Genomic DNA, 20,233 nt, shown 5'->3' with positions numbered 1-20,233 from the left:
TTCAGCCAAGCCACAAAAGGGTTAACGGGAAGTCAGAGAAGAAGGAGACAAAAAATAGATACCAAACAATTCAAGGCAGAGATGAACTTCAATAACTGAAATAAACAAAAAGCAGAGATAGAACATTCAGGAAATTCAGTGAGAGCTCTGTATTCACAGTTGCAGGAAGCACCTGTAGGTTTTCAGAGATTCTAAGGGTACACAGTTCATATTATTAACCGTGTGGCATAAACCAGCTACTAACCCAATTTGGTCTGGTTGTCTTTATACCAGAAATATATGTACCATTACAGTTTTCATATCAAAGGCTGGAAGGAAATGCTGTCTTTTACCTGCCAAACACTGCCTTGTTCTGCTGCTCAGACTTCTGCCTCTCACTTCCTTGTACTAAGAGACAATGAGAGCATTCCCGTGGGTCACTCCCATCTTTAGACTGCCCTTCAGAAGGCCCATGACGAGTAACCAAGGCTAGCAGGTTGGAAGACGCTTGTGTTTTAGGTATTTTGAAAGGAGCTGTGGTCTGAGGAAGAAACATGTGGAAGCGAGTTACTACCATGCGGGCAGCATTCAGAGTTGTCAGGCTGCGCGGTGCGGCGCTCAGAAGCACAAGTCAGACCCAGGTTCACGCACTGGCTCTTCCACTCCTGGACAGTTGGTTCATACCCTGTAGCCTCAATTTCCTTTCTCTGGGATTAAGTAGGATCATGTGTATAAAGCATTCAGGAAGTAAAGTGGCTTTAGACTGTGCCTAAACTAAGACTGTGCCTGGCACCCAGCAAGTGTTCATTAAATTGTAGCTGTTTTCACCACGAATCTTTTCCCTAGTGTACAAGAGTCTCCCTATCCGTGGTTTCGTTTCCCGCGGTCAACCTTGGTCTGGAATAGATGATCCTCCTTCTGAGGTATCATCAGAAGGTCAGCAGTAGCCTAACACTGCATCATAACACCTATAGCACTGACCTCACTTCATCTCAACACACAGGCATTTTATCATCTCACATCATCACATCCCACTGTAGTGACCACAGTATGGTATTCTGAGAGAGAGAGAGAGAGAGAGAGAGAGAGAGAGAGAGAGAGAGAGAGAGATCACATTCATATAACTCTTATTGCAGCATATGTAACTGTTCTCTTTTGTTATTAACTATTATTAATCTCTTATTGTGCCTAATTTATAAATTTAACTTTATCGTAAGTATGTGTACATAAGAAAAAAACAGTACATATAGGGTTTAGTACTGTTTGTGGTTTCAGCTGTCCACTGAGGGTCTTGGAACATATCCCCTGGGGGTAAGGACTACTGTACTTAACTATACTATACACTAGCTCATGACCTACTGTCAAGAGTTCAGCTGGGCTACTCCACAGTATTGCTGCCTCTGCATTCAATTTGTGTGGCCATATGGCCTGCAGGACCTTAAATGACCTTGAGCCCCTCATGTAAGCTTGTGGCCTAGACAGCGGTTTGCACAGTCACAAGGAAATGTAAGTTCTGGATAGGACTCCTCCAACAGCCCTGGTCGTCAAAAGTCTCCCCCAGGCTTTCCCCTTATATGTCCCATAGATAAGACTCCTGTGGAGCTTACCAGAATCTCATTCTTTTGGTTTGAATTGACCAATTTAGCCCAGGAACCCCAAAGAACTCGATCCATGAACCCTAATAAAGGCATGCGCCCCAGGTCCTGTCTCTCTCCGTCTGCACCTGCCTTGACGTCCCCGTGTGGCCTCTCGAGGCACGCCAGGTACGTCTGCCAAGACAGAGGAATGGAAATCTCTATTTCAATTTCTCTTGTGGTCTACTGCTGAACCTTGGCTCAACATCCGGCACTCGATGCTCCATTTAACAAACGCTAATTTAACAAAGTCCTAACACTGACAAAAGAGTTTAACAAACATACCTTAGTAGGAGAGCCAATGATTGTTGGTAAAGGAGTTTTAAAGAGCCAGTCTGAACTCCGAGGAGAGGACCCCATGTGCTTGGTGGGAGAGGTTCCAAGGCCACCAGGCCGACTGGGCTGAGGTGAGTAGCTGTACCCAACCCCAGCGTGGGATGGGCACACAGGGTCCGAGTGCTGCTTTCTGAGTTTCTGCTTGTTCTGGTAGATGTCAGTGAGGGTAGGGGCGCTCTGCAATCTAGCACCCAACAGGAGAGACTGTGGTGACTGGGCCTGTGGCACTGGAGAACCTGCCAAGAACGCAGCCAATGTTCACCCAAAGTGTGGGGCAAAACTTAACGGTTAAGAAGACAATTCTTAAAGTGAGAATTCTAACAAATGTCATATTTTTCAGGAGCTATTTAAAAAACTGCTTATTTGGCAAGAGACTATTTTCAAGCATCTTTTACAAAACAGTAACAAGCCCACAGTCATTGGGATTCTCAGGAGATAGAAGCTGATGATGGGTATGTTGGCTGTTTTTATCAGCAGCTAGCAAATAACTCAGATTAATGTATAGTCTGATTAGCACAAAAGAGAACTATATCATAAACTGTTAAAGTTAATGAAACTACAAAAACCTATATTGAACAAAATGATTCCTACTCTTTATATGAATATATACTTTGGGGATACCAATGTAATTATTCTCTTTTCTCACGTAGCAGCTAAAAGAAACTTTTCAAAGCAACCCAGAATAACCCTTTAGATATGGGGAGATATATACATAAAATTAGATAATACAGTTTTCTAGGATTTTATTTTACTTGTCTAAAAATAACAAGCTAATTCATTTTTATGGATAATTCATTTTTTATCAGTTTCATTAGTGAAATTCACTTATAACCTAAAAAGTCCATGTTCTCTACAAAGATAACACTTGTCCACAGATTCTTGCCTCTTGAGGGCACATCATATCAAGAGCACACCATATCAATAGGATCTTTTTGGGGTTTTCTTTGAGAGAGCGAGCACACACATATGAGCATGAGCAGGGGAGGGGCAGAGAGAGAGAAGAGAGAGAATGTCAAGCAGGCTCCAGGCTGTCAGAATAGAGCCTGATGTGGGGCTTGATCCCACGAGATCATGACCTGAGCTGAAATCAAGAGTCAGATGCTCAAGCCACTGAGCCGCCCAGGTGCCCCGAAATAGGGTTTTGATATGGTAAACAGTCGGCAGCAGCAAGAGAATTCCCCACACAAACCTTGTTGTGGCCAATTTAAGGTCTACTACGTAAGCCTGGAGCTTCAGTTACAAATTCTTTGGAGCTTCTTGCAAGCCACACTACCACCAATAATGCTAAGGATCTATAAATCTCCTTGGTGACCCATAACCATCATCTTCCCAAAAAGAAATTAGAACTTTTGCTGCTACTGCCCACTCCTAGCTTACTCTCTTCCTAAATCTGGGATTTTATCTTTCAGAACTGGGCACTGCTGTGTGTATGTGTGTGTGTGTATGCACGTATACGTACCCATGTGTACGTATGTACACATATATACACACAAGTAAATAAAATAAACAGCAAAATGTTATGATTTGGAGAAAGTTACCTAAGACTTATTTTTAGGGAAACACAAAATATGAAAAACTAAGAAAAGAGTGATATTCTAAGTACCACAGGATTTCTTTAATTGGCCAACTCTTCAAATGCACATACAATAAACCTTGACTTACAAAAGTGATTTACACACATCTTTTCAGGCATACACATATTATATAATAAAGCAAATAAACATCTCTATTTCCTGTTTATCTCAGGTAGCTCTTATCTAGAATAGTAGTAATCAAAACAATGAAATTTCATTTTCTAGATTGATTTTCATGATCTTTGTGACAATGACCAAAATTTAGCTCAGTTACTTAACTTCCAAGACTTACTTTCATAAAAGAATCATCTACCCAAAGAGAAATACTTTGTGGATTGGATGATACACTAAAACATATGAGACCAAGATTCTAAACAGTAGGATAACAGATAAAATATTTCACGCCGGTTCTATTCTTTTGATAAGACTAGAGAAACATAACACAAATCCACTTACAACAGGATTAAAATTATTAGTACACCAAATGTATTTCCTACCTGATGAGTTTCTACTCCTGGATTCATGACCCTGAGGATGCCCACAGCAGCACTGACTAAATTGCTCAGGAATGGTACCAACTATGAATGGGGAAGCGGGGAAAAGGAGAAATGATTCAAAACCAACGAAGGACGGAAACAGGTAACACATGCACAAATTGCACAGTACATCATAGTTCACAAAATTTGATTAGGCAGAGATTTATTTCTGCTGACACTTACTGAGCGACCCATGTGCTGGGTGCTAGGCATGCTACCATATACTCTGCCTTGAAACAAGATCACCAGGAAAGGAAGCCACGTAAACAAATTAAAGCCTGTTAACAGGTAGGTCACTTAAGACAGAGAAGTGCCAAGAGCTTGCCGTGTTTGAGGCGGGTGGAGCCGCAGGGGGCACAGCTGACTCACAGCCCAGCCGCTGTCCCTCTGCACCCACCCCATCCCTGAGGCTCCTGACAAGGCCAGTTCCCCAGGGCTGCTCCCAGACAGTGACCAACCGCATGTGGGCTGGGCGAGGCACTAATTCAGGTCATTCCAGCAGGTCAGGGAACCTGGACAATGCAGTGTTTGGGGACGCCCCTTGGGCCTGGCTAAAAGGTTCCGAGAGCTCACGCTAGTCAAGACGCCCCCGCCCACTCCTCCTAGCTTCCTCTCCCCCTCCCAGGAGTCAGACCTGCAAGGTGATCTGAGGGGGCTCCCCCAGATTCCTGCTGCCCCCCGACCCCAGATCCATCACAGGCGTCTCCCGAGTCACTGTGGCACGTTCCTGCAGCTACCTTCTCTGCATCCACCTCTGAGAACCCAAACTAACAGGAGGAAGCGCTGAGAAGGCCGAGGGGGTTTAAGCAGACAGGAGACATGGGTCTATAAAAACAAAAAGGCACTGACTCGGTAGCTAGGTGGGCAGGCGACACTTAGGTCCCGAGGAAGGGCCTTTTCCTTGAGTGCAAGCATAAGGCTTGGACCTTGTCTCCGGAGACCCTGAAGTGCCCCCAAGCGCTGCTGAGGGGGTGAAGGAGGGCCAGGATTTTGTTCGGGGAAGATTTTTCAGCTAAGAAACAGCTTCAAAACCATTGCAGGTGAGGTGGAGAAATAAATTTTTAAAAACATTATCATTATGGTTTTGTGCTTTTTTGAATCAGGGCTCCTGGGCACCACTTCCATCCTTCTCACTCCGCCTCCTCCTGAAATTTCCTCACGTGCCCTCACTCTTACTCCAGCAGTTTTGCCTGAGGGTGGGGGCCCTCTTCTTTTAGAAGTAAAAAATACATAAATACATTCATATACCTTGCGGGGGCGGGGAGGGGCAAGTTTGGGATCTGCACCACGAGGCCTTAAGACCTGCTGCCCGGGCCCTCTCTGCATCCCCCGCCCCTCCCCACCACACCGGTGAGGTCTCTCACGCACTCTGCCACCTCAGCGGCTTTGGCCTCTCTTGCTTATATCCTGAAGTTGGAGCACTTTCTCTCTCGATTCCACCGAAACTGTGGTTTAAGGTTCGCTTTTTGGTTTGTTGCTGCTGCTGCGTCCCTGCTTGTTCTAGCATTCCCCTTGCCCTGCGTACGGTTTCCACGAGAGGTGGAAAGATCCGTGACGAAGCTGCTACCATCTTCCTCCCAGAGCTGGGAGGCCTCTGGAGAACACGAGCCAGCACGCAAGGTACACTATTGTCTTCTAATCCTCGTAAATCGGAGTGCTGAGTGGGTAGGCCTTTCATGTACTTTCCTCTAGGGTTTCCGATGTTGTGTGTTTACAGCCCAAGCCCAATGGAGAGACTTTTTATCCATAAGGCTCATTTATTATTACATTTCCAGTAGCGATCCTAACAAATTTACACAGAGATGCTCAGGCGGGGGCCAGGTGTAGGGTGGAGCCGGGGGAAGGATATGGCTCCCCATCAGCTGAGAGTCACTGTCGTCGCGAGCCACCGTCACGACTGACATAAAGAGCGTCACGTCAGATTTGTCACAGCGAATAAAAAAAGTTGAAAACAACAGCTTTGCTCTCCTTACCCAAAGGGGAAGGTGAGTAAGGTCTGGAAGACCCAGTGGAGAGTCTCCGTCCAACTGTCTGCACTGTGTCTGCTGGTGCCGGGGAGCAGGATCCCAGCCGGAGGAAGCCCATAGGGCTGGTGTTAGACCTTCGTACCGCTGCAGATCTGAAAAGAAAAATAAAATTGTTCCCTCTCTGGCAGGTTCTAGGACTCTATTTCTGTCTTGTTTTGTTTTGTTTTGTGTTGTTTCTTTCTAAAACTTCCTGACAACCTGCCATGGAATAGAATTTTCTTTTTTAAAAGTTTATTTTTTTGAGAGAGACGGAGACAGAGCAAGTGGGGGAGGGGCAGAGAGAGAGTCCCAAGCAGGTTCCACGCCGTCAGCACAGAGCCCGACACGGGGCTCGGACTCATGAAACCGTGAGATCATGACCTGAGCCGGAACCAAGAGTCAGACGCTTAACCAACCGAGCTACCCAGAATTTTTTAAAATATATGGTATGGTCACATGGAACAAATGTAAAATGTATGAAATTACATGGCGTGAAGTCTCCCTCCCATCCTGTACCCTGTCTGCCTGATTCTCAACATTTCCTCAATCCTACTCCAAAGGTTACCATTATTTCCAGTTTCTAACATATCCTTCCAGAATTCCTTAATTTACACACAAGCAAACAGACTGAAAATAAAATCTTACTTCCATCTTGATTTAACTATTTTCAATGTTTTTGGTTTGAGGTTCCCTTTATACTCCTAAAAATTACTGAATATCCCAGAGTTTTTGTTCATGCAACTTATACCTATTGATATTTACCATATGAGAAGTTAAAACTGAAAAAATTTTGTAACTAGTAATTCATTAAAAGTAACAAACTTATTACATGTAACATAAGATTATGAAAATTAATTATATCTTCCAAATAAAATACATTCATGAGAAGCATGGCATTGTTCTACATTTTTTCAAATCTCTTATGTCTGGCTCAATAGAAGACAGTTGGATTCTCATACTTATTTTTGTATTCAATCTTTAATATTTTAATTTTTTTTTCAACGTTTATTTATTTTTGGGACAGAGAGAGACAGAGCATGAATGGGGGAGGGGCAGAGAGAGAGGGAGACACAGAATGGGAAACAGGCTCCAGGCTCTGAGCCATCAGCCCAGAGCCTGACGCGGGGCTCGAACCCACAGACCGCGAGATCGTGACCTGGCTGAAGTCGGACGCTTAACCGACTGCGCCACCCAGGCGCCCCGCATTCAATCTTTTATGTAACACAGTACATATGGGGGGATGTACATGAAGAAAATACAGCCTTATACAGCCTTCCTCCTCAAAAAAAGGAGGAATATTTTGGTAGCCTTTTCAAATAATTGTGATGCTCATCTTTGATACTATACCAAAACTCAGCAAATGGACATTTAAAAAAGATTAGCTGCAATGTAGAATCTGAAACTACTTCAATGAAATCTTGTACTCCATTACATTAGACTCTAATCTTTTGCAAAGTCCCTTGTACTTGGACTGGATCTTGTTCTTTTGAGCCCGACACAGAGCTCGAACTCACGAACCACGAGATCATGACCTGAGCCGAAGTTGGACGCTCAACCAACTAAGCCACCCAGGAGCCCCTGGACTGGGTATTTTATCTATGCATGGTTTTTAAACATTCGGTCACTTGAAAAATGTTGGTTGGTATTCCAAATGTCGACCACATCACAGGGTATCAAAAAGTCACATTCATACCAAAATATCACCACAAACCTTAACAGAAGTGGCTGTCAAGGCATAGCAGAAGCTGTCAAGATCACAGCAGTGAATCAAGAGTTTTCAAAAACTCTAATTTTTGCTCAAGAGCTCACATTTCACGATACTGATTTTCTAGGTGGTGGCAGACTTGGCTCATGAGCCGCCAGACGCCCACAGCTGGAGTTTGTCAGTTGCTCTTTCACGAAAACACGGCGCTCTGTGAAAAAGGGGCTATGGTTCAGCTTGCAACTGAATCACACGAGAGCTTCTCCTTAAGAGAACTCCTCCAATCTGCTGCAACAGTGCTTTATGCCCACATGCCACTCGAGGTGGCGATTTCCAAAGAGAAATAATAACTTTGCAGGCTTCATTAAAGACATTCCTTGGTACCACAGTGCTGGTGGCAAAATATACAAAAACTCACAGTGTGGTTGGGTGCCACCACCGTGATGCATTTTAAGGCACCAGCAATTTGCACGTCATTGCTTTTGCACTATCAGTGCATATCCACACAGTGAGAGAAAGCAAACGATGTCCCAGTATCATTACGAAAACAGGTTTGACCTCATGGACCTTCTGGAAGGGAGCCACACATGAACCACACTTTGAAAACCACTGCTAATCCTGTTATCACTTCGCTTTTTTCATTTTATAAAATACCTTGGAAATGTTTCTACCTTAGTGCACAGAGAGCTTCCTTCCTCTTTTTATGGAAGGTGCTCTGTTGTCACAGGTGGACCTTACAGCAGTCACTTACTGGTGGGAACTTGGCTTACTTCTCATCCTTTGCTATTGTAACAATTAACGACCTGTGTATATGTAATTTCATACACAGGCGAGGACTGTATATCCATAGAATAAACTGCCAGAAGTTAGAGTGCTGGGTTCAAAAGATACATCCGTTAATAATCTTCACAGATACTGCCAAAATGCTCTTTGTAGAAGTTTTCTCAGTTTACATCCTATGAATCTTCTTCCATTCACTGAGCTCTACATTAGGTGGGCCCTTTTAACCTAAAATCTTGTGTTCTCCAATCCTGGAAAACTTTCTCTTGATTATTTCCTGGAAATTTTCTTCTTCACCATTTGACTTGTTCTTTCTGGAATGCCTACATTAACACCTGAAGATTTTTTCTTTTTTTTTGTTTTTAAGTAAGCTCCATGCCCAGTGTGGAGCCCAGTGTGGAGCCCAGTGTGGGGCTTGAATTCATGACCCTGAGATCAAGATCTGAACTGAGATCAAGAGACAGACACCTGGGGTGCCTGGGTGGCTCAGTTGGTTGAGCATCCGACTTTGGCTCAGGTCATGATCTGGTGGCTCCTGAGTCTGAGCCCTGCATCAGGCTCACCACTGTCAGCACAGAGCCCACTTCAGATCCTCTGTCTCTCTCTCACTGCCCCGCCAGGCTCACGCTTGCCCTCTCTCAAAAATAAATAAACATTAAAAAAAAAAAGAGAGAGAGAAAGAGACATTTAAGCAACTGAGCCACCCAGGCACCCCTGAAGAATATATTTTATTCATAGTTTCCACCTTCTTTATTTGATTCACCTATTTCAGATACGGCCTCAACTTTGTCTTCCAACATTTATTTTTATCTATTTCAGTTATATTTTATAACATCCAAGAGGTCTTTTTGATTTTGATTATTTTCAAAAACATTTTGTACCAATTTATGGATGCAGTCTCTTTCCTATTTCTAAGGATACAATTTTTTTTTTTTTTAAAGATTTTAATTTTAAGTAATCTTGACACCCAACGTGGGGCTTGAACTTACAACCCCCGGATCAAGAGTCGCATGCTCCACCAGTTGAGCCGGCCAGATGCCCCGGAAAGTAACAGATCTTTGAATAATAACAACATATTTTTTAAAAGAAAAGGAAGAAAAGAGAATGCTAGCTTACCTTGGAGAACCGTGCAGATTTGTGCCAGAGCTGGCAGTAGATGTGAGATTCTGCTCTATGCGCTGATAATTCCTTATCTGAGTAGGGACCGGAATTGGTGCTGTCTCACTGTGAGGGGACACGGTAGGCTGGCACTGCCTGCAACCGTAATTTATTGAAAAAGGCAAGAAATCCAAGTAAGCGTGTTTTTCTTTCATTTGACACATTGGTGATATTTAGAGAAGATTCTAGAAGGGGCCAAACGATCGCTTCTATGTGAATAAAAAATGATCATCTCAAAAAATAAGGCACAGAAAATCACATTAGTCATTTAAAAGACTCTCCAGACATTCAGATGCTTATTGAGGACGAAGAATTCTAACAAAAACTGGAAAAACATTCCTCTACGACAATAGGAAAAGTCCGTAGGTTGGCAAAACTCAGTTTCATCTGCTCACATTCTGCTATTCATTATTATGTGAGAGAAAAAAAATATTTCTAGGAAAATATGCTGGGTAAAAGAACAGGAAGTTCATGAGCAAAGATGACAGGAATGTTTACAAAAGTTATGAATGCGGTAAACATTCCCAAAGAACTTCTGACTTTTAAAAAGATTGCAAACAACACTGTGCAACTCTCAAAGCACATTATTGATCTGAGGCCCACATGGTGAGGTGTTAGTACTGGGTTTCTGTAACAGCCTCTCCCCTTGATTTTCATAAATTCAGAAACAGGATGTCCTTGGATGACTTTCAATTCAATTTGCAACCTGTCTTGACACATCAGGGACAATACCGGGCCTTAAAAGATGATTTATTTTATTTTTCTGTCCTCCTATAAGTCCAAAAAAGCCACATGAATCTAATACTTTTTCTCAAATTACAATATTACAGATATCAAGAGACTGTATACTTATCTAACAAACAATATGATATTCATCTAAAGTGTCACTTTAGAGCTTTTGAAATATTAGAGCATTTCATATTTAAATAAAATCTCATCTCTAATAGAGATGTTAGTTGCTTTCTCCAATATCCATTCACCCACTCTTTCTGACTAGCAGAACTCAAATTTTATGGAAGATGGCAATTTGCTCAGTGAAATTATGACACATCCCAGACTCCTTTGCAGCCATGAGTAGTCATATATCTTTCCTGGTCAATGAGATGTAAGTGGAAGTCTTCGATCCACTCTTCCTCCTTCCTCCTTCCTCCTGCCTGGACTGTGGGTATGCTTGCCGGAGCTTAAGCAACTACCTTTGAACTATGAACAACAGGCCAAAAGAATTGGAGACAACTTCCTTGAGCCAAAGAAACGAAGACAACAGCTATTTATTTTGACTTCTCATCTTGCAAGAAAACTAAACCTTTAGTGTGAACCACGCTACAGTCAGGACTGTTGTTTCTAGCTTTTTGTCTATAACCTCACTCTATTTTTCCATTTAGGTAATTCTCATTGTCGTGTATTCATTTATTTATCCATCCATCCATCCATCCATCCATCCATCCATCCATCCATATTGAAGTACAGTTGACACATACATTAGTGTCAAACGTAATGTTAAGTATCTTTTAAATACAATAATGTGTGTTTTTAATATCTATATATCTGATTGTGAAGTTTACCTACAACCTGAAAATGAAACAAAACAAAACCAAAAACTTCTACTAGCGGAAACTAAACAGGTTTACAAGACTTCATTAACCAACTGTGGTGCCTGCAACCCAGAGCTCGCACAGGCCTGGGAGCCTAAGTTCCTCAGTAAGACAATAGCCAGCACGGCCATCAAAGATCAGAATGTGAGTGAACAAATGTTCATTCCTACTGTCTCAATTCAATGAGTTAGTAAAGACTTAGTGAAGCAAGTACATCTGGGAATTTCTTTTAACATATACATCGTCAAGTTCTAATATCTTTTCACCAAAGGGAAATTAGAAGCTGAGTAAGAGTACCCTATGATATAAATTGATCAACTTCATACATAATTCAAAGCACCTCTCTCAGGGAATCCTAAGCAATCCTCTCCCAGCATATGAGGAGATAAGCAGCCATGACAGGTGTTCTGGAAATGTGGTCTCCGACAGTCTCTGGACAGAACCTTCAAGCAGACCTGCTCAGTCTACAAAGTCTTCCCAGGAGAAATCCCCAGAGCACCAGCTAGCTAACACCACTGAAGCCAAATTTCTGTCTAGCTTTATATTAATATCAATATTTAACCATTACTTGACTCCCTAAGCCCAGGATGAGGAGAGGGAAGGTCTATGCATGCCCTGAGTCTCCAGCACGGCCTCCCCACCCCCACTAAGTAAAGCAGTTCAGAGGACTCTCTATGTGCAAAGTCCCATTTGACCTGCATGGAATACTAGAAAGACTAAGCAGGCTGCCCAAAATACAATACACTTTTATTTTACGGAAATGAGTCATTTTTATCTAGGGGTCAGAAATTTTCCCGGAAAGACTTAGGTTAAATATTTCAAACTACTTTCAACAAAAGTGAGGCTCCGAGGAAGAATGAGACCTACTACTACCAACATTGCATAGACTGGCATATGACATGACAGTTTGGGATACGGAGGTGCAAAGTTTTAACGACTTCACAAACAATATGTCTTGTACCTGCATCAAACCATTTTATTTTTGCATACAGCATAATTTCAATGTATTTTTAGTAATTTCTGTTTTCACCTGCACTTAATATCTTATGGTAGAGTGTTTTTTTGTTTTTTGTTTCCAAAATACTCACTACCTCTCTTTGGACCCATTTCTATACTCCCTGGTGTGGGCAATCCTGCCACAAATCCCGGGAGGTAGGTTGAAAGAACAGCTCCCAGTTAGGACATGCTGTTCTCAAACCAGAGGGAAACAGACCGATGACAGAAGAGAAGCTTTCAGAGCCATTATGTAGTCCTGCTATCACTATTTTCCCCTCTCGTTTAAGATCAGCATGTCCCAATTCTTCTATACCATGTAAGAGACAAAAGTACCCCAAAGCCCATAAATCTATGATATTATTAGAAACACATGGGGTGCCTGAGTGGCTCAGTTGACTAAACGTCTGACTTTGGCTCAGCTCATGATCTCACAGATTGTGGGTTTGAGCCCCACATCCGGCTCTGCGCTGACAGCTCAGAGCCTGGAGTCTGCTTCATATTCTGTCTTCCTCTCTGCCCCTCCCCTACTTGTGCTCTCTCTCTCAAAAACATTTAAAAAATTTACAAGAAAAAGGAACATATAAAGATGCCATTTGTGACATCAATAGCATAAATGGGGGTAGTGTACTCCCATACTCTCCATTAGGAGGGTTTTTTAAAATATTTTTTTAATGTTTAGTTATTTTTGAGAGAGAGAGAGAGAGTGAGTGTGTGTGTGTGTGAGAGAGAGAGAGAGAGAGAGCGAGCGAGCAGGGGAGGGTCAGAGAGAGAGGGAGACACAGAATCCAAAGCAGGGTCCAGGCTTCAAGCTGTCAGCACAGAGCCTGATGCAGGGCTCGAACTCACCAACTGTGGGATCATGACCTGAGCTGAAGTCGGACACTTAACGAACTGAGTCACCCAGGTGCCCCAGGAGTAGAGTTTTTGCAGGCAATTGAAGTTATCAGTTAAATGAGATTGTTGTAACTGTTAGGATATTTCATGTAGTCCCAATAGTAATCACAAAGAATATATCTATAGAATACACACGATAGGAAATGTGAACTGAAGCATGTCACTACAACAAGGTCAACAAAACACAAAGAAAGGTAGCAAGAGAGGAAATGAGGGACCAAAAAGCCTTAACATACATAAAAGTAACAAAATGACAGTAATCTATCTTCCCCTATTAGGCTGAAAGTGAAAGAATATCCCATGCAAATGGTAACCAGAAGAGAGCAGGCACAGCGATAATATCAGACAAAAAAGACTTTCAGTCAAACACTGTTACAAGATACAAAAAAGGACATAATGTATAATGATTAAAGAGTCACTTAACCAGAAAAATATAACAATTATAAATATTTATGCACCAAACATCAGCTCTCCCAAATAGATCAAGCAAATACTGACAGAATTGAAGGGAGAAATAGATAATTCCATAATAATAGCTGTACCCCCACTTTCAATAATGGATAGAACAACCAGATAAAAGATCAATAAAGAACCAGGGCTTGAACAACACTCTAGACCAACTGGATCTTGTAGACACACACCGAGCACTCCTCCCACCAACAGAAGAACACTCGTTCTTCTCAGGTATACACGAAACGCTCTCCAGGATAGACCACACATTAGGTCACAAAACAAATCTTAAGAAATTGCAAAATACTTGTCAACAAGCTGGATAACCTGAAGAAATGTATAAATTTCTACACACACACAGGCTACCAAGACTGGATGATAAAGAACGAGAAAATCTGAACAGACCCATAACTAAGGAGACTTGATCAGTAATCAAAAACCTTCCAACACCAAAAAAAGCCTAAGACTTTCACTGGTGAATTCTACCCAACATTTAAAGAATTAACATCAGGGGTGCATGGGTGGCTCAGCTGGTTAAACGTTGGACTTCGGCTCAGGTCATGATCTCATGGTTTGTGAGTTCGAGCCCCCCATGGGGCTCTGTGCTGACAGCTCAGAGCCTGGAGCCTGCTTTGGATTCTGTGTCTCCTTCTCTCTGCCCCTCCCACACTTTCATTCAGTCTCTCTCTCAAAAATTAAATAAATGAATGAAAGAAAGAAAGAAAGAAAGAAAGAAAGAAAGAAAGAAAGAAAGAACATCAACATCTCAAACTCATCCAAAATATTAAAGAGGAGGAAATACTCCCAAACTCATTCCATGAGTTCAGCATTATCCTAATACCAAACCACACGTAGATACTACAAAAACAAAAAACTACAGCACAATTTCCCCTATGAAATTTGATGCAAAAATCCTTAACAAAATATTAGCAAACCAAATTCAACAACACATTAAAAGGATCATAAACCATGACCAAATGTGATTTATAACACACCTACATCAACAGAAAGGACCAAAACCACAGGACTATCTCAATTCATGCAGAAAAAGCATTTGACAAAATCCCAACATCCTTTCACGATAAAATGCATTCAACAGGGGTGCCTGGGGGGCTCAGCTGGTCGAGTATCTGACTCTTCCAGCTCAGGTCATGATCCCAGGGTCCTAAGATTGAGCCCCTCACTGGGCTCCGTGCTAAATGTGGAGCCTGCTTAAGATTCTCTCTCTTTCCCTCCCTCTGCTCCTCTCCCCAGCTTGTGTGCTCTCTCTCTCTAAATAAAAACAATTTTTAAAAAAGCATTCAACAAACCAGGAATTGAAAAAAATTACCTCAACATAATAAATGCCATATATAAAAAACCCACAATTAACATCACACTCAATGGTTAAAGACTGAAAGCCTTTTCTCTATGATCAGGAACAAGACAAGGATGCCTGCTCTCATCATTTCTATTCAACTCTTAGCCAGAGCAATTAGGCACAAAAAAAAAGAAATATAAGGCATTCAAATTTGAATGGAAAAAGTAAAATTATTTTTGTTCATGGAAACATGATCTTAAATGTAGAACATCCTAAAGATTTCACACACAAAAAGCCTTTAGAACTAATACATTCAGTGGGGCACCTGGGTGGCTCAGTCAGTTGAGCATCTGACTCTTCATTTCGGCGAAGGTCACAATCCCAGGGTTGTGGGATCGAGCCCCATGTTGGGATCCACACTGAGCACGGAGCCTGCTTAAGAGTCTCTCTCCGCACCCCCCCCCCCCCGCCCCACCCTTCTCTCCTGCTTGGTCTCTAAAATAGAATACAATAACTCCTAGAAGAAAACATAGGAGAAAAGCTTCATGACATTGGATTAGGCAATGATTTCTTGAATATGACACCAAACACACACACACACACACAAAATAGACAAATGAGACTACATAAAATTCTAAAACTTCTATGCTCAAAGGACTGGAAAAACAATCTTTGGAATGGGAGGAAATATCTGTAAATCATATATCTGATAAAGAGTTAATATCCAAAATATATAAAGAACTCCTACAACTCAACAACCAATGACATACAAATGGCCAACAAGTATATGAAAAGACACTCAAAACCACTAATCATTAACAGAATTGCAAATCAAAACCACAATGAGCTATTACCTCACACCCAAAAAAAGAAGTAACAAGTGGTACTGAAGATGTAGAGAAACCAGAACCCTTGTACACTGTTGGTAGGAACGTAAAATGGTACAACCATGGAGGAAAACAGTATGGCAGCTCCACAAACACTTCTAATATGATATGAATCCAGCAACCCCACTGTTGCGTATATATCCAACACAACTGAAAGCAGGGTCTCAAACAGGTATCTGCACATTCACATTTATAGCAGAAGTATTCACAATAGCCAAGGGGTAGAAGAAATACAATTGTCCGTTGAAAGAAGAACGGATAAAGAAAATACGGTATGTGTGTAGCATGGAATATGATTCAGCCTTAAAAAGGAAATTCTGACACATGCTATAACGTGGATGAACCTTGAGGATAGTACGATGACTGAATGAAGCCAGTCACAAAAAGACACGTGTTGTATATCCTACTTTTTTGAGGTATATAAAATAGTCACATCCATAGAAACAGAAAGCAGAATGGTAGTTAGCAGTGCCTAGGGATGGGAGAAATGGGGAAGGCTATTACATAATGAGTACTGGGTTTGACTTTTGCAAGACGAAAAAGTTCCGGAGAGTGGTTGCACCACATCGTGAATATACTTAACGCTACTACACTGTAAGCTTAAACGTGGCCCAGATGACAGATTTCATGTGTTCTGCCACAACTTAAACTTTGTTTACAAAAAACGACACACTGTGAAACTAAATTTTAAGAATCAGGAACACAGTCAAAGTCCCCTAACTTCCCTCGCCAAATTCAAACTGAGAGCGATCTTCTCGTTTAACGTACGTGAACATACCCTCCACACACCAAGAGCTCGGTCGAAGCCCGCCTGCCAGCAGCTCCCGTTGCCATGTCATCTACAGGAGAGAGAGGAAAATACAGTCAGTTCTGCTCGACCATCTGCTCACAAGACGTAACTTGTTCCAACACGATCATTAGGAAAAATCTGAGCACGACACAAATTGACCACTCGCTTACGTTGCAGTTTCCTCCATGAGTAAAAGCAGGTAAAAACCGCGAGGAGAAACACCGAAGACGCTGCACCCAGCTGAACGCACAGCCCGCAGCGCGCCAACGCCCGTTTCTAGAAACAATCCGGTCTTTACGAGGTAAAGTGTCATATTTATTTCAGTGTTACGTATTTCTCCACCATCTAACACGCACGGGAAAACTGTGCTAACGTTTCAATCGTGTTCTTTTTAATATGTCACTCACCAATGTCTGGAGTATTATGCCTCCAATTCCAACTTGCCCATAAACTCGGCGGTTTTTACTGAGCAATTTTTTCAGACTGTGGTAATTTCCAGAACACACATGTCACCTTCTAGCACAACGGACTGCAAACAAAGTCTAGCTCACACCAGTGTTGGAGCACCCCCATCCTCCTGCATAACAAACACTCCTGTGTCCTGAATGGTTGTTGAGCGAGACGTGGAAGCTGGGGCTTCTCAGCCACGGCAGCACGTGCCACAGGCCATCGTCACCTACTCCTACATCATCTGTATGTGGGAACAGAGCTGGGCTCAGACGCAGGGGCCCCTCACTCCTCGTCACTGGTATGTCCACTCTATCACATTGCCTGTGTGATTTTTAAATGGCCGTAAACGTGGGGCACCTGGGTGCCTCAGCTGGTTAAGCGTCCAACTCTTGATTTCAGCTCAGGTCATGATCTCGTGGTTTGTGAGTTCAAGCCCTGAGTCAAGGCTCTGCACTGACGGTGAGGAGATTCTCTCTCTCTCCCCCTCTCTCTACCCCTCCACCACTCACACACATTCTTCCTCTCTCAAAAGAAATAAACTTTAAATAAATAAAAAAATAAATAGATAAATAGATAAATAAATAAATAAATGGCTGTAAAGGCATAATTAACGTGTTGATATGACACAGCAAATAATATCAATTTTTTAAAAAGTACACAGCTAACCTATACTCAAAAGGGGGGAATAATCAACACAAATATCCCTTTGAATGGCCCTAAATAAGATTTGAGAAATGTATTTATTTTAGCACATCTCAAGTCCCTGCTCTCTTGAAGCTTACATTCTATCAGTGAAAGAAGGTAACAGTGTCAGGCATGATAAGAAATATAAAGGAAAATAAATCACGGTAAGAGAATAAAGAGAAGTGAGGAAGCAAGGTATCTATTTTAAAGAAAATAGCTGCCGACATGGGAACAGGGCAGATGGGGTAGAGATAGAAGCTACGTTTCACTAAGTGCACTTCATTTTGTAGCTTTGAGTTTGGAACCATACATAATTATGAAACAAAATAGAAAGAATCAAAAGAAAAAATATCCCTAGAAATCAAAAGCAAACCACGATAATGTTTTGCCATTCATAACCATATATCAACATATCTGTATTGTCACCAGAAGGGAATTCTTTCAAGTGACTTTAAAGCTCAGTAATTTGATTGGACATCCCTAATGAGATTATCCTAAGGACAAAAAGACCCACTGAAAGAGTTTTTGTTTTGTTCTGTTTTCTTTTGTTAAGTAGTCTTCATGCCCCATGTGGGGCTTGAACTCTTGACCCTGAGATCAAGAGTCACAGTCTCTACCCATTGAGCCAGCCAGGCACCTCCCATAAAAAGATTTTAGTAATTATATCGTTATCTTGATACCACACTGGGGAGGGAGAGAAAAGAGAAGAGCCTAAACTCACAAGGGCAAAAAGAAAAGTCAACAGCCACAAAAACTTAGAAGCTATAAAGTTGATATAAGCCTCATTTGATTTAGGAGACCCAAGAAGACAGAATCCTTAGCCAGCAGAGGTTTCCCCATGTTGTATCAGGGAGTCTTCTCTGGGAGATGTGAATGGCCCTCCAAAAGGGAAGCATTCCAAGGCAAGTCAAGGACTCAGCCATATTGTGTCCCTAAGACCCACCACTTACAAAGCTTTCAAACAATGTTCTAATCTTCCACTCTTAATTATGAGTACACAACAACCACCAAACATCCAAGGAGGGAAATCCAATCTGAAAACCAGATTCCCAAACAACCTGGGGGAGATTTAAAAAAAAAGAAATGTTTTCCAGGGAAAGGTTAAAAGATGTATATGTAATTAATGTCCTCGGATAAAACAAAATATTGCACCCTGAAATAAGAACAATTCTCAAAGGGAGGAGGGAAGCTTCTGAAAATTAAAACATGAGAACATAAATGAAAAGCTCAGTGAAAGAAAACATCAAGGAAATTTCCATAAAATTAGAGCAATAAGACAAAAAAATGTAAAATCTGACAAGAGATAGGAAAATCAGAGGACTGTACTCAGGTATTTGTCTTATGTTATTACTTTTAAATCGTATACATGTTATTTATTTATTTATTTATTTATTTATTTATTTATTTAAATCGTATAGATGTTTCAAAAATCTTATATGAGGACTTCCGCTTCCCAGTCTCACAAGTAAGAAGCCTGGAAGTTGCCATTCCAACCCAACAAGTAAAAAGTTGAACAGACTGAACAGTCAACAATTCTTCTTGGTGGGCGCCTGGGTGGGGTGGCTCAATCAGTTAAGCGCCCAACTTCAGCTCAGGTCATGATCTCACGGTTTATACGTTCAAGCCCCCCCCCCCCCCACCTTGGGCTCTGGGCTGACAGCTCGGAGCCTGGAGCCTGCTTTGGATTCTGTGTCTCCCTCTCTCTCTGCCCCTCCCCCACTCTCACTCTGTCTCTGTCTCTCTCTCTCTCAAAAATAAATAAACATTAAAAAAACTTCTTCTTGGATCCAAAAGAGAGAGAAGGACAAAGGGCAAACCGATGCCCTAGGATTAGAGAGACAGGCAAACACAGGGACTTGTGGCTTATCTGAGATAAGATTTACCAGCAGAATGCTTGAGGAAACAGAGCTGGGTGGCAAAACATGAACCATGACTGACAACTTGCTAGAGGATCACTGTGGACAACTCTCAGAGTTAAAAACTCCAGGAGGATCTAGTCATAGGGAGGCTCACAATATTGCCAGATTTACCTCCAGGAATTCAGAAGCTCACAGTAAATACCAGAGAAAAATCGCCTTCTGCTTCTGCTGAGATAACGGAAGAGAGACCATTTTTAAATAGGTCTGAGCATTCTGTTCGGAACAAGGCCTGCCCTCAGGGGAAACCACTTAATCAGAGCCAAGCCGACCTGGGGGCAGGGAAATGCCCAACTCCAGTCCCCTACGGCCATCCATCCGGTCCCACCTAAGGCAGGAAAAAGAAACTGGGAAACACTTATGCCCACAGAGCAGAGACCTAGGCTCACTAAAAGACTGAGACCTAATCACAGGGCTACAGAACACTTCTACATACAGGCCTACTACTTACTTCCCCTCCTACTTACTGAAAGGCCTACTTACAGCAGTTCCTTTTACCCAGTACATCATGTAGGACTATCAAGAAAAAGTCACAAGGCATACCAACCAAAAGGCAAAACAAAACAAAC

At 42.1% G+C, this 20,233-nt stretch overlaps 1 protein-coding gene across 5 annotated transcripts in view; it reads right to left on the bottom strand.

Moving 5' to 3' along the window:
* The window catches only part of ULK2 (unc-51 like autophagy activating kinase 2), an 84,215-nt gene that overhangs the window by 19,500 nt on the left and 44,482 nt on the right, over window positions 1-20,233 (bottom strand). For 3 of the 5 annotated variants that reach the window (XM_023244419.2, XM_045045168.1, XM_045045169.1), the window contains 6 exons: window positions 16,603-16,663; window positions 9,664-9,801; window positions 6,033-6,178; window positions 4,021-4,101; window positions 1,899-2,185; window positions 333-520 (listed from right to left, as the gene is read on the bottom strand). In XM_023244419.2, coding sequence (XP_023100187.2) covers window positions 333-520; window positions 1,899-2,185; window positions 4,021-4,101; window positions 6,033-6,178; window positions 9,664-9,801; window positions 16,603-16,663 — 901 coding nt within the window. The remainder of the gene's footprint in view (window positions 1-332; window positions 521-1,898; window positions 2,186-4,020; window positions 4,102-6,032; window positions 6,179-9,663; window positions 9,802-16,602; window positions 16,664-20,233) is intronic. The other 2 variants (XM_045045166.1, XM_045045167.1) reach the window with 2 other exon arrangements.

Source organism: Felis catus, chromosome E1 (genome assembly GCF_018350175.1).
Source record: "Felis catus isolate Fca126 chromosome E1, F.catus_Fca126_mat1.0, whole genome shotgun sequence".
NCBI lineage: Eukaryota > Metazoa > Chordata > Mammalia > Carnivora > Felidae > Felis > Felis catus.
The sequence above is the reverse complement of the archived record's forward strand: the minus strand, read 5'-3'. Positions and strand labels throughout refer to the sequence as shown.